Raw genomic sequence first — 19,997 nt, forward strand, 5'->3', positions numbered from 1 at the left:
TCAAATCGACAGTGTTAAGAAATATGAATAGGAACCAAAATGTTGAATGAGAAAAAGATGCATTAAATTATATGATTAGAAATGGAAAAAAATATAAATTAAAACAAAAACCAAGGAAAGATTCCATCGATCATTATGATCATATTACGCTATATAACTGATCAAGTTTCTTTTTCTTTCAGGTCAGTTTCATAATATCATATTTTCCCGTGGGTGTAAAAGATTGAAACTCTAAAAGTAACATCATTTAATTGATAGTGAAGACTAAAATGGAAGTGGTGAATAAAGAGGGGGGAAAATTATTTCTAGACGGAACGTTTTCAATTATTCATGATTAATCAAATTATGAGAGTATGAGATTATTTCTGGGACAGAAACGATTCTTATTTCAAATCAGAATGCAATATAGATAGAACGAAGTTGACGCCACTCGGGTCTTTGTTATTGCTTTTTGCCATCCGCGTTTACGAGTAATTCTCACTAAATTTTATTAACCAGACTATAGATATTATGCGCTTGGCTAAGAAGCTCACAACATTGCCGTTCGGAAGTATAACGGACCAACACACAAAACAGCGTATAACCGGAGCCATCGTTATGTTATAGATAGAATGCGCTTGGCCAAGGAGTTCACAACATTGCCATCCGGAAGTATAAAGGACCAACACACAAACTCTGTGTAACCATGAACTTTTATAGTCTGGTTAATACAGTTTAGTGAGAACATCTCACAAACGCGGATGGCAAAAACAATAACAAAGGCCTGAGTGACGTCATCTGCATACTATCTATAGCCTGATACTGAAATCCAAAAGGGCTGGCAGTTTGACGTCATTAGTGAGTTGTCGTTAGTAGAGCTCATGGAAACAAGTTATTTCATTGGTTGAACTATTGAATTCAACTCACGATTTGTTTTCTTTTGTAGCAAAAGACTGGCATTTTGACGTCATTTTTTGGTCAGTATCAGGCCATAACTTTACGAAGACCACGGTATAACCATGAACGTTTATAATCTGGTTAATACAGTTTAGTGAGAATTACTCATGAATAGGATGGTAAAAAACATAATAAAGACCTGAGCGACGTCAACTTCGAACTATCTATAAACGTTTTAGGTAACACACAGTTTTGTGTGTTGGTCCATTATACTTACTGATGGCAATGTTATGAGCTTCTTCGCCAATGCATACTATCTATAGATAGTATGCAGATGACGTCACTCAGGCCTTTGTTATTGTTTTTGCCATCCGCGTTTGTGAGTTGTTCTCACTAAACTGTATTAACCTGACTATAAACGTTCATGGTTACACAGAGTTTGTGTGTTGGTCCATTATACTTACTGATGGCAATGTTATGAGCTTCTTCGCCAATGCATACTATCTATAAGAGACAATAAAAACTGTTTTTGCTTTACATCTTATTCTGAAAAAGAGGGTTGTCCATAAAACATCGTGCACTGCTGTGTGGTTTTGTAGCATGACGCTCGCCTTCCGTCCTGAAGGTCCCTAGGTTCGAGTCTTGCTCTGGTTGAGCAAAGTTAAGTCTTTGGAAAATGATCTTTACTCACGGTTTTCACACCGTGCTCAGGAGTAAAATAAGGTGTCAGCGTTGTCTCTGTCAAATATTTAATTGTGATAGTCCCTCACGGGGAAATATCTAATCCTTAATGTTAAGCGCTGGTGTTGACTTGGGACCCCTTGTTAAGCGAATTGGATATAGCGCATTATGAAAGATGAAGTTTGGGGGGGGAGTTGATGAACCATTTCGATGTTAATGCTTGAATGTTAATTGGTATTTACGCTTGTTAATTTATCGAAACAGGAAGAGAGAAACTTAAAGTTGTATTAATGCGACCAAATTATAATAATATATTATAATAACAATATTTAGAAGACAAGACGATAATCAAAGGATGCATGCAAGAATTGATGAAGCCAAAGATGACATCCCTATAAAATAATCATAAAGAGAGCACCTTCATCAACAAGGCTCAAATCGAGAAGACCTTTCCACCTAACAAAAATGGTAGACTTTAGCGTGGAAGAGAACTGGAGAGAAAGGTGGTCCGGGATACACCAAAAGGAGGAAACATCATAAAAGATCCCACCAACAGAATGCCTGCATTCCACAATGCCAGGAAATACTGGGTTTCCTCAAATCGTCTCTTAACAGGACACGGCAGAACTAGATCAAATATGTACAGATGGAAACTTGGGAACAGTGATGCCTATCGGGAATGCCAGGCAGCTCCAGAGACCAGCAATCACATCGTCCTCAACTGTCCAGTAACTAAACTTGAAGGTGGCTATAAAACAGTTCTTAGGGCGGAGGAAGACTTTCCAAGCTGATTTGACGAAATAGATTTGGAGGTGTAGCCATACGATACTACTACTACTCCAAGGGCTCAACTATGCACCTGAACCCTGGACCTTCCGCTCCGAAAGAGAGTGTCATACTAATAGACCACATCGCCGCACAAAATGATCAGGGAAAGAGGTAAAATCTTCACCGTTTGTTTTTGATGAAGGCTAGATTTCTAGCTGTGCTCTCGAACCCAGAACCGGAATCGTGATAAAAATGAGGGACCTGGTGTCTCCTTTCATCATTCTCACGAAGTTAGTCAATATGGAAACAGGTTGCCTGAATGGGTTATTTGTATTTGATTATTATTGGAAATGGACTGGTTTCTTATCATTTACGGCATCTAAAAGCCTTTCAGAGAGCCTCTCGCTTGGTAAACAGAGAACAGAGAGAAACCATTATAGGAAAAAGGATAAAATTGAGAAAATTTATTTTCGAAGGATCCTTGTAAATACAAAGTATGCAGAGGCCTTGAAAATTAATTTACAAGACAGATATGACACAATTTTACAAAGGAACAGAGAAACACTGGAATCAAGGAAGGAACCCCCCCCCCCCACACACACACACACACACATACACACACAAACACATACTCACCAACACACACACACACAAATCTCGAGCTTAATGAAGATAAATAGATAACTGGTTGAATACCAAGAGTATCAGCATATATAATAAAATATATTCAAAAATATTTAAGACCCCAGAAAAAAACATTGTACTGTCATCCATCAATTATAAATCCCATTGTTAAATTTTATGAAGCAACTTGATTGTAAATCCATTTCATGTTTATTCATTGAAAAAAATGACGATTGCGTCAGGTTGTGTCACGTCGGTAAACATCCTCATAATGTTTATTTATAAATTTGGTTCAGATTTTTGGTAGCTTTCTATCTTCAGTTGGATGATTTCTTCTGTCCAGATTCTCTCTAACATATTATAAACTAGTGTAACTCCCTCTGGGCTAATTGAGCTAAAGACAAAATGTGTAAACTTCAGGTTGCTCAAAATAACACAGCCCGACTCATTTTACGAAATAACCAAAAAAATACCCGTCGGCAACTCTCCTACTCCGTGAGTTACATTGGCTTCCTTTGGAGAAAAGGGCTGTATCTAAGATTTGTACTGTTGTTTAATGTTAGTGCTCAGTCCTATTAAAGACTTTCTTCTATGTCTCCAATAGAAACTTGGGTCATTTTATTGGTTAGTCCTCGATCACTAACTTCAATCACTAAGACTTGTCATGTTGAATGTTACACATATTTTGCGTATTGGGTTACTTAAATCCGGCTAGCGGATGTTTTGAGTATTTATTTACCTAAACGCATAGCATCAATAAATAACTATCTTACCTTCCCAAAGACCCCCATGTTGTATTCGTGACATTATGTGGTTCCTCTATTTCACATAAAACGAAAACGGTCATTAGCAGGAAAAAGGTGAGAGAGAATACAGTGAAGGCTGTCCGGGCAGACATCTTGTTAACATCTCGTGGTTATACGTTGCTAAGATGCTTCTCTTTTATTCACTGAAATGAGAAAATAATGGATTGGGGAACGGGGTGGGGGGGGGTGATGAGACTATGTAAGCTACAAATTAGAGAGCTTAGAAAAGTTCATAGTGAAAAAGCGAACTCACGTGAAGAATATAGGAATTGAAGTGCCCTAACTATCGGTTAACATCTGTAGTGTAATAGGGACAATGAGTGCGACGCCACACCTACCTAGGAACAGCCCTTCTGGTTCCACTTTCAACAGAACTAATTAAGCTGTGGTCTTTACCACGAGCACATTTTCTTTTACAAAATCAAACTAATCTGTTATTTATCTTCGCTGTTTTGCACTTGACTGTAGGCCTTTCAGTTTTACCGATTTCTAAGTGAGAACTCATTTGGTTGCTGTAAGCATTGTTAAGAGGAAGTGACGTGACGATTTTGGATCCCCATATTAGCACGCCTAACCGATAATCAGGAAGTCTGAGGTTTAATCCTCCGTCGAAGCAGGCAAAACTACCTGTCTCGACTGCCATTCGGGATACAAACAACTACCATTCAGGGTAGGCCCATGTTTTTGAGTTGTTGTTTTTTTCTTGTATTTTTCTTTCTGCTATGTCTGCCACATTTCCATACACACCTTTTTATATTATAATATTATATTATATTCACCTAAATCCTTGTCCCTCTTCAATTCTAAATGATTAAGTAAAATTTAAGAAAGTATAATACTTTGAAAGATGGTCGAGTGAATATGACTTTGCAGTCATACCCAAGTTCGAGCTCCTATGTCTTCATTTGTTGGTTAGGTGTTGTTGTTGTTGTTGTTGTTGTTGTTGTTCTTGTTGTTGTTGTTTCCTTTTCTTTGTTTTTGTTTGTTTTTTTGTTTGTTTGTTGAGAAACATATTTTAGACATTTAGCTCATTTCTGGCGTTCTACTGCAGCTGACACCTGGGCTATCTCGCTCTTTTCCTAAGGTAGACTGTAAAGAATCATTTCTCCCTCTGAGAATATTAATCTGAAAAATACAAGTTAATGCAGATTGATTAAAACACAAAGTAAAAAAACGCTCAGTTTCAACAATTGAATCTAACTTAATTTACATTATGTTTTATAACCATATTGGTAAGAGGCTCTATTCTATTAATGAATTCGAGCAATAAGTTAAAGTTATTTTAATTACTATAATTATTATAATTATATTATAATATTGCTATCGAATAAAGACCTACCCATTCACTCCTGGGTAAATAGAAAGGATATTCAGAGAGGGTGATCTGGGCATTATTATGTACAACTAAAAAGAACTCGGAGATTTTGCAAGATTATTATCTCACAATAATCAACATATCATTAAAAGAAATTATCGACAGGTAAATACCTCGTTTGACCTTATGCTCGGCCCACTTATTGAACACTTTTTATTTTACGTTAGTTATTGGTATTTTCGCAACAACAAAATAGTCATTATTATCATCATCATGGCTTGTCCCTCCTGAACGTGGCCTCCGTAATCTGATGTCACGCCGCCCGGCAACGGCGGCCATCTTGGTTCTAAACAAAGAAAATCATTAATTTTTATTCTTCATGCTGGCTAGAACTTTTCATATGGCTTGTGATCAGAATGTGTAAAAGTCAAAACATATCAAATTTATGGAGTTTTTTTTTCATCTGGATACGCTTTTATGCTCGCCGGAGAAATATTTCATACGGGCGTCCGCCATTGTTCCGATAGTTTAGAGCCAGTGTTACTAAGTTACCATGCGTCATTAGGAAGGAAGTGACGTTTCGACTGCTGAAGAGTATTGCCAACCAAAACACGCTTCCGTCCTGCACCACCCTTCCACATTCAGTCACTGTCGTCATAACTATTAATATTTCCAAGCATTTTCCAGAAAAGAAAAATAACAGTTATGCTCCCAATGCTCAATACTGCTACCTTGTGTACTTATCAACACGTTTCGACAATAACATGAGGGGAAAAGTCAGATTAAAAACAAACAAAACCAAGATCCAGAAAATGATTGATATAATTACCAAGCCATCATTGGAACTCCTAACACACCAAGCTAATCAAATACCCCCTCTCTGAGATTTTGCCATTTGTTTTGGTACATTGGCTTCAAAAAATAGTCCAAAACAAAAAAAAATGATTAATCATTATGAATTAACAATATTTTACCAACCGATAGTTGATTCTGTCCTTTGATCAGTGACTGAGTAAACATTGCAATGGCCCACACAGTTAAGACTCGTATCGTCGTATTTTGTGACTCGTGTTTTCGATAACAAATGTGATTTGGGAGTCTTGTTTACTCGTAAATATTACCAATCCTTTTGAAATATTGTTTTCCTTCGAGTTGTCAAAAATATAGCGTTCTTTGTGTTGGATACGACTGAGGGACATATTGATAATAAAAGCATTCCTCCTATTGAAAATCAGTATCGGTTTGCCGTCTTCTCCTTTCTGATGATAGATACAAAGTTTGTTTGTTTGTCTTTCGTTGCTTTTGTTGTTGTTGTTGTTGTTGTTTTGTTTTTGTTTTTTGTTTGTTTATTTTTGCGGGGGGGGGGGTTGTTCGTTATTTTAAATGATAACTGGTTGTGGCTGGCAAAACAAGTAAAAATAGATTGAGATAGAACAAAGTTGATGTCACTCAGGTCTGTGTTATTGTTTTTTACCATCCATGTTTATGAGTTATTCTCACTAAACTGTATTAACCAGACTATAAAAGTTTTATGTGTTGGATAGATTGTCTTAGCGCGCATAACCGAATATTTTGCTAAACACATATTACCAAAGAGCGTGTAGGTAACGATTGTTATGTTACCAAGAGCTCTCACTTCCCGCTTTTGGTGAGGCCACGCATCTTCCTTCTTCTACTCGTATTTTCTTCATTGTATCAGTAAGCCTAGCGCGCTTGATACACGCGGAGCACACCCACCTCGCTGTCTCGCCTGGCACGCGACAATAGCATTGCGGTTAAGAGAAGTGAGAGCTCTTGGTAACTACGTTACCCTACACACTCTTTGATATTACACCAAAAATAGAAGGAGTGAATTGGCGTCATTCGGTTCTTTGTTATTTTGCATTAGACCGCCAGTTTGGTGATTAGTTCTCACTCCACTAAAACACTATTGATATAACTTAGTTGAAATCACTTACGTCTTTGTTATTGTTTTATTTTTTGCCATCCATGTGAAAGGAAGAGAGTATGAAAGTGCCAGAAGACAATAGAGAACCTAACTTCGGCTAGAAATTGTACCAGTTAGTTCACGAGTTCGAGTCCCCATCGCGGCCACGAAACTTTTATTCTCTATTGTCTTCTGACACTTTCCTACTCTCATCATTTCTTAATAGTATTAAGAACGACTTGTCGGTAATCACAATCTCGAAATGCCGACAAGACCTTCCAAATACTGATGTGTCGAGACATTCTGTTTTTTGATGTTTTTTTTTGGGGGGGGGGTTGTGTTTTGGTGTTTTGTTCTTTTTTTTTTTTTTTTTTTTGAAGCTGTTATGTTAAATTTTTGTTCATTACATTTTGATAAGATCGAAAATCGTCAAAGCCAAACAATGGCTTTATATAAAAGTAACTCGCCTTTGGATTTGAGGTCGCTGTTCAAGTTCAATATAAATGGCACTTTGCCCATTGCAGCAGATTTCTATACAATTGATCATCGTCTGATTTTTTATTCTCTGTCGTCTTCTGGCACTTTCCTACTCACTTTAATTCTTGTTATTATCAACATAAGTCCCTGCTCCACTCACTTTTCTAAATACTATTCTGCTGTCTGCTTGGATTTTAAATGACGCACTAATCTTTTTTGTTTCCTTTTGTAATTTCTGTTATTGACTTAATAAGGGTTTTGAATCTGAAACGTTCCATGTCTGGTATTTTGTTCTGTTTTCAAAGCTGTTATGTTCAATTTTTGTTCATTAATTTTTACAGTCCACAGCTCCTAACAGATTATATATCTGAAAAAGCGTGAATGGATCATGAATCAGGTGGTCTGAGGTTCGATCTCCAGACGAGGAAAAATGATTTTGTGGGATAGTTTTTTTTTCTTTAATCTTTCTATCTTGCTTTGTCTGGTAATATTTCATTCACCCATTTTCAGATCTTTATCTTACACCAGTGCCTGCTCCCCAATTTCTCAATTTGATATTCTAGCAGCTTGTAGTATCATCTAAAAATGTCAGAATCTTTTCAAACGCTAGGAAAATTGTGGACTTATGTATTCCTATACGATCTCATCAGTCAATATCAAATTCCAGTCAACATCAAAATCAGCCCTCCGCCTCCTAATGAAATTTTATTTGGTTAGCACAGCTGATGACCTCTGAAGCTTCCTTCAATTAGTCTAATTGCGTTGGTATATTTGACACATTACGAGGTCGAAAACTGTCTAGCGAGTCTCATTGATCTGTTTACCCCAAGGACCAATGGATGTCGTAGGAATAAGAGAGGGTGGGGTATTTACCCTCGTGAAATGAGTTTGAACCATGTCTAACTAAACTGGAACTTAATTCAACACCGATTTTTGAATTTCCCTTGAAATATTTTTTTTTTAATTTTGTCTAGAAAAATTACTTTAAATATCAACCAAATAATTAATCTGCCAACTTGTCAAATATTCTCAACTTATGAGTATTTGAAGACTTTAAAAATAACGGGGTTGACCCTTTTTTGACAAATCGGGGTGTTGGGGGAGGGGGTTGCATTTAAGTTAAATCAATAGTTGAAGTAAAAGTTTGCTGGCCAAAAATGCAATATTAACAAATGTCTGGTTAGTAGTATAGATTTGTTTACCCCGTCAGAGGACCAATGGATTGTATAGTCATAAGAGAGGGTTGTAATTTTAACTTTATGAAATGAGTTTGAACCCCAACTAAACTGGAACTAATTTCACCACCGACTTGTTCACCCTGCATTAAAAAGTTGAGCTTTATATAGCTCAATATCCACTTAACGTGCTCAAAGCGCTTTACTGTGGGTCCCTGGCCAACATCAGCACTTAACATGTAGGACGGGACATCACGCCTGTAAGGCTACATTACCATTTTTTCGGACAAAGACAACGCTGTTAACGGCCAAGTACTCATTTTACACCCGAGTCGGTTAGAGAATATGAATAATAAGCCTTTTACCATGCGCCGAGCGAGGCGGGAATCCAGTACCTTCCTATCTGAAAGCGAGTGTCATATCACCGTACAGATCCAGATAATATTTTGGCAGAAAATAAAATTAATTTCAATACCAACCAAATAAGATACACCTAAGCTTATTTAACAGTTTCAACCTAAGAGTATTTGAAGACTCTTTGAACATCTCGGGTTTGACTTTTGTTGACAAGTTCTTCTCTTGGTGGAGGGAGTGGCATTTTAATTAATTAAGGTTTTGAAGTAAAATTTAATTAACCAAAATTCCGAGATCAACAACTGTCGGGGAAAGACTTATTGATTTGTTTATTCTTAAGACCAATAGATGGTTTAGTCATAAGAGAGTGGGGTCCGTTTACCTTCATGAAATGAGTTTAAATCCCTATCCAACTAAAGTGGAACTAAATTCACATCGTATTTGTTCACCCTCGTTTTTTTTTTTTCTTCTATTTTTGGCCTGAAAAGAGTTTATTATAAATACTTACCAAATAAGATAACCCACCAACCCTCCTCTCCCACTTATCAAAAAGCCTCAACCTAAAAGTATCGATTAAAATGTATAAAATGGTTGATTATGAATTTCTCAAACTTTCTGCATGATAAGCTCGTCAGTCGCACTCTGAAAAACACATTTTATTAAAAAAAATTCTTTGAAGTCCCAGGTATGAGAGGTTTTGTTATGATGGGAGTCATCTTGTCAATATCTCTCAAACCTAGAACTTCAAGGACATTTTTTGAATGTGATTTTTAGAGTACAGCAAAATACTACTACTACTACTACTAGTAGTAGTAGTAGTAGTAGTAGTAGTAGTAGTAGTAGTAGTAGTAGTAGTAATAGTAGTAGTAGTAGTAGTATAGTAGTAGTAGTAGTAGTAGTATAGTAGTAGTAGTAGTAGTAGAGTAGTAGTAGTAGTAGTAGTAGTAGTAGTAGTAGTAGTAGTAGTAGTAGTAGTAGTAGTAGTAGTAATAGTAGTAGTAGTAGTAGTAGTAGTAGTAGTAGTATTAGTAGTAATAGTAGTACTACTGGTATTTTTTGAATGTGATTTTTAGAGTACAGCAAAATACTAGTAGTAGTAGTAGTAGTAGTAGTAGTAGTAGTAGTAGTAGTAGTAGTAGTAGATAGTAGTAGTTAGTAGTAGTAGTAGTAGTAGTGTAGTAGTAGTAGTATAGTAAGTAGTTAGTATCTACTGGTAGTAGTAGTAGTAGTAGTAGTAGTAGTAGTAGTAGTAGTAGTAGTAGTAGTAGTAGTAGTAGTAGTTGCTGGTAGTAGTAGTAGTAGTAGTAGTAGTAGTAGTAGTAGTAGTAGTAGTAGTAGTAGTAGTAGTAGTAGTAGTAGTAGTAGTAGTAGTAGTAGTAGTAGTAGTAGTAGTAGTAGTAGTAGTAGTAGTAGTACCAACGAAAGAGTGAAAATGGAAAGGCTTCGTATGGGAACAAAACAGACAATGGACGTTTCGGGTACAAACCCTTCATCATCACAACAATACACAAATAAACATGGAAAACAAATAAAATATAATGAAAAATAACTTGTATCGTCTGTACTCAATAGTGGTTGCAGTATGAATGAAATGTTAGCGTGGCGTGGGTAGAGGATAGGGTGCCCCAGGGGGGTGATCTAATATTGATAAGAAAAGGTCAGTGTCAGGGAACAGAACCTTCCAGAAAATAATGGAAGATAAAAGACATATTAGTGGTAGTAGTAGTAGTAGTAGTAGTAGTAGTAGTAGTAGTAGTAGTAGTAGTAGTAATAGTAGTAGTAGTAGTAGTAGTAGTAGTAGTAATAGTAGTAGCAGTAGTAGTAGTAGTTGTAGTAGTAGTAGTTGTAGTAGTAGTAGTAGTAGTAGTAGTAGTAGTAGTAGTAGTAGTAGTAGTAGTACCGTATGGCTACACCTCCAAATTCATTTCGATAACCCAGCTTCGGAAATGTTCCTCCGCCCTAAGAACTGTTTCATAGCCGCCTGCCAGTTTAGTAACTGGAGAATGGAGGACGATGTGATCTCTGGTCTTTGGAGCTGCCTGACATTTCCGGCAGACATCACTGCTCCCATTTTCCATCTGCACATATTTGATGCAGTTCTCCCATGTCCTGTTAAGAGGCGATAATTTGAGGAAACCCAGTATTTCTTGGCATTGTGGAATGCAGGCATTCTATTGGTGGGATCTTTTATGATGTTTTCTCCTCTTGGTATTTATAATAGATGATTGGGCACAAAATTTGACAACATCATAATCAACCCACTGTTGTGAATGAAAGTTATTGTTTTCAAGTATCGTAACTTGTATTATCCAATTAATGTAGTATCGTTCACAAGTATCGTCTGTTCTACTGGCTACCTTGTTGGGAGTCATTATGGATCCAACCGTCATCCTGTACACATGTATCTTATGTTATGCAGTTTAATAAATGTTCTTTATTGTAAAAAGTTGGTTTTTTGATTATTGGAATAATACGTTTTATCGATTACTGATCTAAGAACACAACATCCACATCCTCACCACCCTCTCCGCCATTTCCATCCACCATTAATTGCTTTCAAAATAGTCTAAAGTCTCAACTAGAGGGCATCAATCAACTGTTACAATATCTGCTTTATCCGTGATTTGATTTACACTGTCTGTTAAACCAGATTAGAAGCGTATGTTTTACGTAGGCTATATCATATAACTTCTATATTTCACGATTGAAATGCGAGACAGGGCGTTACAGAAAAGAATAGCGAATACTACAACGAAATGCATATTTATATTCCTCACACAAGAGGTTATCCTAAAAGTCACGAATTTGTTTTCCGCTAAATATATTTATATTGTGATTCAATTTTTATTCAAAGTCTGGGCCATATAATAATGCCATCTCATAATATTTTGATCCTATCAATCTTTAGTTTTTTATGTGTGATATGTTTGTCTCGAAAACCATGAACTTTATCAGCGAAATATATTTATTCATTCATATCAGCATGTTTTTCTTCTCGTGACTATGTTAGTATTGATGACATTGAATTGTGACTTCATCATAGGAGTATTTACTTTCACAAGTTAACTGACTTACTGTGGAAAAAATGTATTCAAAAATTTGTCAAGAAAAATCGTCCTTCAAATACCGGTCGATTTAAAGGACCCTCAATTGGCAAAAACTCTAAAACCTGGGATCTCGCGACGGCCAAGGTTGTAGAGATTTTGCCAAGATGGGGGTTATTTGAAGGACGAGTTTTTTGGCCAATTATTTGAAAACGAGTTTTATTCCAGACTACGACATTTCACTGGTAAATAGTTGTGGACCGGAGTACATCGATAAAAGCTGTGTAAACTTGCCACCTTGTTGGATATTTGTTGTTATAGCTGGGACGTGTGATAGTATTTCAGCATTATTGAAGACTTGACATTAACGTTAAATAACTTTGGTTCAAAATACTCATCAAAGTATTATTCTTTTATGTATTAGTTATATTTTATTATTATTGTATTTGAGAAGGCAGTATCCCGCAAGTCAAACTTATCTGCCCTTCGTATAGGTCTGGTCTGGTATCGACTAGGAAATTTGAGCTGAGAATTGTCTCATCTTTTGACCAGAATTTCGGTACTTGGACAATGTTAGCCAGAGAAAAATAAAGAATGACAATTTAAGGATCGATCCCCGGTACAGTTGGGTCCAACTCCACTCTCCACCCAGCAGTGACTGGATTTCTGGGCTTGTTTGGTCTGTCGGAAATGCGGAAAGTATAGACTAGCGTCCTATCAACGGATATCAATCAATTACCATTGTCCGTTTAACGTTGTATAAACCGGACTAAACCCCCACTCCTTGGGCCTAATGCATGCTTTGAAGGAATTACTTTGAGGATGTAAATGAAGAAATTAGTTTATTTCTTCATTTGTATTATTGGGGCTAAAAAAAAAAAAAAAGTGCTCTCTTTTTAAAGAATTGTTTCTTGTGTTTTTCCCATCCTACTTGGATTCCCATGGCATTACACCGCTGTCATTTAATATGAGCGTTATGTTCACACCTTAGGAGCTATATTAATAGGAGCAATTAAATAACAATAGGAAATTGAATGGAAGACAGAATGTAGATGTGTGTAGGGTTTCCCATTTATCAACAAAACACGAGGAATGGAACAATAAAGACGAATGAGACATATGAGAATGGATGGCGTTGTTAAGATAAAATATAATTGCGCACGATTAATTATATTATGGCCAATCACCTAGTTAGAGTATTATGTCGGGATTAACAAGATGCCAGACTGAATATTTTACCTAATTTATGAGCTTGCTATAATAATAATGATAATAATAATAATAATAATAATAATAATAATAATAATAATAATAATAATTATTATTATTATTATTATTATTATTATTATTATTATTATTACTATTATTATTATTATTATTATTATTATTATTATTATTATTATTATTATTATTATTATTATTATATAGAGCCTGCAATGAAGGCGCACAATAACCTTAATGTTGATTGTTAAGCCTCTGAGTGACCCCGTCATAACACCGTTTTGAGACATTTGGTTACAATTTAACATCCTCTATAGAAGGAACGAAATTGATGCCACCCAGCCTTTCTTATTGTTTTTAGACAGCCGTTATAATGATAAGTTCTCTGTAAATTATATCAATCAGGCTACAAACGTTTAAGGTTACAGATGTTTTTGTGCGTTATAACTTGCTGACGAATGTTGTGAGTATCTTAGCTTAACTCATAGCATCTATAATGGGTTTGTGATATCTTGCAACTTAATCACGATTTTTTTTCAGTACAAGTTTTAAAAACTCAAAGTAAATATCCCGTAAATATCCCCAGAATGCTGTTTAAATGTAGTTAAACGGATTTAAATTACCGGCTGGGTTCGATATTGAGCGCGATTTTTTTTCTTTGGTATCTTGGTGATTACACTTGTTCCGGGAAGTAAAACCTGGTCAGTTGAGAATTGGAGAGTTTGGCGTTAGCTTTAACTTTCTAATCTTATTTTTTTCCTCTCTCTCTGTCTAATCCAATATGCATTATGTGTCCCAATGGAAAACTCTCGTCTTTTCCCAAATTGTGTAGTAGAAATCCAATTCTCAAAAACTCATTTAAAGGTCATTGGTCGAGAATAAAGGGATCGTATTATACACACGCATACACATATAAACTATACGCACATAATATAAAACATACGCTCGCACACATATATTTAAACAAATTTAGCTTTTATATAGCGAAATATCCAATAAACGTTCTCAAAGCTCTTTTCAAAGGGTTCCTGACCAACAGCAACACCGTAACATGTAGAACGAGAAATCACACCTGTCAGGCGATATTACAATTTTTTTCTGACAGAGACAACGCTGTTAACGGCACGTATTCATTTTACACCTGAGTACACACATATAAACACTATAATAATATCTCTCTTTTGACATTTGGGTAACATCAACACAACACCTTGTTTTAGACGAAAGCTCACATAAAAAAGCATACTATTCCGTTAAGCTATACTCTTAATAGTCTTCTTCAGAGTAATTGGGTTCAGTAGTCTGATGTCATGCCACCGGACAACGTCGGCCATCTTGGTTCTAAACAAAGAAAATCAATACTTTTTATTCTTCATGCTGGCTAGAACTTTTCATATGCCTTGTGATCAAAATGTGTAGAAGTCAATCATGATCAAATTTATGGGGTTTTTATCCTCTGGATACGCTTTTATGCTCGCCGGAGAATTATTTCATACGGCGTCCTACAATGTTCCGATAGTTTAGAGCCAGTGTTACTAAGTTACCATGCGTCATTAGGAAGGAAGTGACGTTACGACTGCTGTTGAAGAGTATTAGACTCATGGAGCCGGAGTTTATCCCAGTGTCTATAGCGTGAAACGGACACTATCTAGCAATCGCTTTCTACCCTTGGGTTAGGAGGCTAGTCTATTGCAAAGAATTTTCCGCTAGATCTAACAGACCCAGCTGTCCAATCACTTCTAGGTAGACAGAGAGGGGGGGGGGGCGGAGGTCGGAATATTTATGTTGACTGAACCTCTAATCAATTTTGGTCCCTTTGCGTGTCAAACGAGTGCTCAACCAAATGAGCTATCTGGACGCCCTCTATAAACTAAACATACTGCAAACAGAACAGCAGGAAAAGGTGTCAAATGCTTTTATCCTCCATGTAAGTTCACGGTTATAAATGCTATACTTCCGTGCTCTATAAACAAAAAAACACTGGCATTTTAAATTTTGGCCAGAAACTCGTCCTTCAAATATCGATCGATTAATTTGACCTTCATCTTGGCAAAAACTCTCAGTCCTGGTAATTCGCGGAAGCCCCAGGTTTGAGAGTTCTTTTTACCAGGATGAGGGGCATTTCAATCGATCGATAATTGAAGGATGAGTTTTCTGGCCAAAATTTTTGATACTTGTTTTTTTTTTTTTCAGAGTACAAAACTACAGTGGTTCTATTTTGTATTGATGTTCTATTATTTATAAGTCTCTGTGGAGTTTGTAGTCAGGGTAAATTACCATCCATTTGAGTTCACGCTGACAGATCGTACTTTGGTGGCATTTTATCTCATTTGATGCTGTAAATGTAAAAGCATTGTTTCCTGTCAGTCTTCGGGTTTTAGCAACGAGGTGATCTTAAGGATTCCTTACAATTTTCAGTAATTATTGTGTCTGACATCTCGAAAAGGTATTGGCAAGTTAACAATTACGACCCCAGCCTAAAACGAACGGCGAACGACGAGGAAGAAATCGAAGATCTATCCTCAGAATCTTACGACAGATTTTCGTTCATCGATCGTTCTCGGGTTGGGCACGTAATCGGTAACTTACTATTATAAGGCACGGCCTTGGTTGCTTGAAGTTGAAATAATAGCCGAATCATGAAACTTGGAATTTATTCCTATTAGTTATAGATAGTATGAAGTTGACGTCACCCAGGTCTTTTTCTATTGCTTTTCGCCATCCGCGTTTGTAAGTAATTCTCACTAACTGTATTAACCGTTATACTTTTGGATGGCAATGTTGTGAGCTTTATAGCCAAGCGCATACTTTCTACAGGAGAGAACAAAACACAATTTCTTACATTGCAGAAAGCTGAAAGTTGTTATTTCTCACCATTTTCATAACGTCAATGCTAAATTCAGTTTTTGAGTCCCAGTTTATCCGAAACCGGGGGGGGAGCTCAAATCTTTTTATTATCTTGTCACCAAGTTCGAGGCTTGGTGGTCGTGTGGTATGGTACACAACACGCCTTTGGACTTACTTCCTCTTATTAGTTCCCGCCAGTTGTGTATCGTAAAGGTGTTTATAGATAGTATGCAGATGACGTCACTCAGGCCTTTGTTATTGTTTTTGCCATCCGCGTTTGTGAGTTGTTCTCACTAAACACATAGTATTAAACCGAGACTATAAACGTTCATGGTTATGTACACAGAGTTTGTGTGTTGGTCCGTTATACTTCCGGATGGCAATGTTGTGAACTCCTTGGCCAAGCGCATTCTATCTATAGATTATGTCATGCGCTGGCTAAGAAACTCACAACATTGCCATCCTGGATTTTAGCGGACCAAAACACAAAACAATGTGTAACCTTTAACATTCTATAGTCTGGTTAATACAGTTTAGTGAGAACTACTCATAAACATGGATGGAGAAAAACAATAACAAAGACCTGAATGACGTCAACGCCGTTCTATCTTTATAATGGGAGCGATCTATATTTATGTTTTCGTTCAACCAGGTCATCAATCACATGATTTGTTGCTGTCAAACGATTGGATATTTCTTACCAAATGTAAACGCGCGGCTTTGTTTACAAATGTTATAAACATACCCATGTGTCAAGCTGAATCAAATGACCTATCCTGCTGTGAGATATTTAAAAAGCTGTGAACTCTTTTCACTAAGTGGGTCATTTTGAGCACATTTTGCAATGAAATCTGACCAATGACCTCGATCACATGTAAAGTAAATATAGATCATGTCCATAAAAACACGTCGGTAATAGCGTTGTTTCACCATAACAAGAAACTAGCGTTCGATGAAAAATAGAATTATTCTAACTCGATAGTCATATATAAATCCAAAAAACACTTCACAAATTTTGCGAAAAACATTTTATCATTTCCACCGCCTATTTCTGGAATTGTCTTCCAAACTCTGCTATATATATATAAATATATATATATATATATATATATATATTGTCATATGCTTGATAAAACACATCTTTTAATGTCTGAATGTATCTATAACTTTCCTCTCTAATCTCACTTGTCTTTACTTTGATGACATTTTGCTTTCCATAAATGCTTTATTTTAAACTTATAGATAGTATGCAGATGACGTCACTCAGGCCTTTGTTATTGTTTTTGCCATCCGCGTTTGTGAGTTGTTCTCACTAAACTGTATTAACCAGACTATAAAAGTTCATGGTTACACAGAGTTTGTGTGTTGGTCCGTTATACTTCCGGATGGCAATGTTGTGAACTCCTTGGCCAAGCGCATTCTATCTATTGTAAAATAGTGTGAGGTGGTGTGTAAGCAACATCATCATTATTAATATAATTATCATTGTTATTACTATTATTATTAGTAGTAGTAGTAGTGGTAGTAGTCGTAGTATTAGTAGTAGTAGTAGTAGTAGTAGTAGTAGTAGTAGTAGTAGTAGTAGTAGTAGTAGTAGTAGTTGTTGTTGTTGTATCATAATCATCATCGTATTATTATTATTATTATTATTTATTATTATTATTATTATTATTATTATTATTATTATTATTATATTATCATCATCATTATTATTATTATTATTTTATTATTATTATCATTATTGTTATTATTATTATTATGATTATTATTATTATTATTATTATTATTATTATTATTATTATTATTATCATTATTATAATTGTTATTAATTTTATAATCATTATCATCATTATTATCATCATTATCAGTTTCTTATTATTACTATCAGTGTTATTATCATTATCATTATTATTATCATTACTATTATTATCATTATTATTATTATTGCCCTCGTATAAAAGTACTTTCTTACAACTAGTAACTACACAGCGGTGACTCATACCAGATGATTATTAGACTACAAAAAATTGAGTAAAAATCATCCTGAGCAAAGTTTTTTCTCCATTCCTGTTAAAATCAGCAATACTTACTTCTGGTATTGAGCTCAGAATAACATTCCATACTTTTTGAAACATCAACAATTATAAAGAACGTCAACAAAGCGAAACGAAAATAACAACTAGTAGTAAGGATCAAATTGATCTCAACGATCATGCTGATTAATTTGTAACAGAGGATATCTTTGTCCAGATCGTTTACATACAAGATAAGGAACGCATTTTTTATGTTGTTTCTTGTATAATCTTTTCTTTTTTTTATATTGGGTTGTTTTATGGCTTTTTGTTGTTTTGTTTTTTTTTTTTTGGGGGGGGGGTTGTTGTTGTTGTTTTTGTCGTTGTTGTTGTTCAACTTTCTAAAACAAAGTTAATTCTTTGCTATGTTATTTATACGTGGTACTGTGCGATAGCAAGCAGACTTCTAGAAACCGCTAATCCATCACTATTTTAAAAGAGGTTCAATTAAGGAAAGGGGCGGGTTGACTGATCGATGTTCAGTTTGTACATTGTAGAAATATCTGCCCATGAAAACAACACTATTTATATTTGGACCTAGAAACAAAATCAGATTGCTTCAACCCGAAATGTGAGAATCTATTAGATCGGTTGTAAAAGCAAATCCTGGGACTTAACCCTCTCCTTACCACCTGCAGCAAAATCGTCAAATTTGTTACGACACAATATACATTTTTCTTACTCAGAAATATTTTGTACATCGCAAACTTTGAAGAATGATCTTTGTTTAATTAATAAGAACATAAAGCTATTTTGTAGAGAGGTTGTTTGAGTTTTTAAAAATCAATTTTTCTGCTGGGTAAGCCTGCCATTTAGGGAAAATACTGAAAAAGATCAGTAAGGAAAGAGTTAAGCATCTCATCAATAATTGACAATCTTAAGTACGGACATTACGACGGAATAAGACTGTTTGACGCAAAACAGAGACGTTTTTATCCACCCTGTACCATTGAATGAATCGTGTTATGCTGGCAGAAAGACCACTAAACTCGCTCCATACTAACTGTAGGAAAATCGGTACAGTCTATAAGATACAAACAACCGTGTTTTTTTATATTCAGATTTCCTTTAAAAATCACAAAGTTTAAAGAAAAAATAACGTGAGCTTTTATATAGCGCAATATCAACTAAATGTGCTCAAAGCGCTTTACAAGAGGTCACTGACCAGCAGGGACACGTAACATGTAAAACGAGACATGACGCCTGTTATGTGGTATTGCATTTTTTTTTCAGACAGGGCCATTTTACACCTGAATACGGTGAAAGAATGTGCGTAAAGAGTCTTTTCCGTGGACTCAACAATGCGCCGAACTTGGCTAGAACCCAGGTCATACCACAAGACCAAATAGGCGCGCAAACATTTATTATACTTACAAATCTGTTTTGAACAACGTGTTCTGCCCAACAAAACTATATAAAGTAGGTATAACATGTATTTATTGCTTAATTTTGGGCATTCCGTGAGGAAATATAGTCAATCCATGAAAAAAATCAAGTCTGATGTCGAAAGGAATCACCAATGTTGTCAGTTAGGTGCCACCGCATTGGCTTTTCATGAAAGAATATTGATAATCCACCAAGCACACGTCTGATGTCAACAAGAATTACACTAGTACAAGATGAAAAAATTAGGGTTTATAATATTCCCTAAGATTAAAAAACGAAAGTGCCTGAAGCAGGGCTCAAACCCGGGACCTTCCGGGTCACGTGCTACGATTTAACCATTGAAAGCTGAACGAACAACATATAAATATTCAAACACTATTATATGGATCTATTGTAAGAGAAACAACGACATAATGATAAAATT

General features: G+C 35.7%; 1 protein-coding gene across 1 annotated transcript in view; it reads right to left on the bottom strand.

Moving 5' to 3' along the window:
- Positions 1-19,997, bottom strand: part of LOC144970388 (glycine receptor subunit alphaZ1-like) — a 138,381-nt gene that overhangs the window by 35,067 nt on the left and 83,317 nt on the right. The window contains exon 3 of the mRNA XM_078909967.1: positions 3,723-3,898. Within this exon, the coding sequence (XP_078766093.1) occupies positions 3,723-3,847 (125 nt within the window). The 5' untranslated portion in view covers positions 3,848-3,898. The remainder of the gene's footprint in view (positions 1-3,722; positions 3,899-19,997) is intronic.

Source organism: Berghia stephanieae, chromosome 4 (assembly GCF_034508935.2).
Source record: "Berghia stephanieae isolate SIO BIC M18660-M18661 chromosome 4, UCSD_Bste_1.3, whole genome shotgun sequence".
Lineage (NCBI taxonomy): Eukaryota > Metazoa > Mollusca > Gastropoda > Nudibranchia > Aeolidiidae > Berghia > Berghia stephanieae.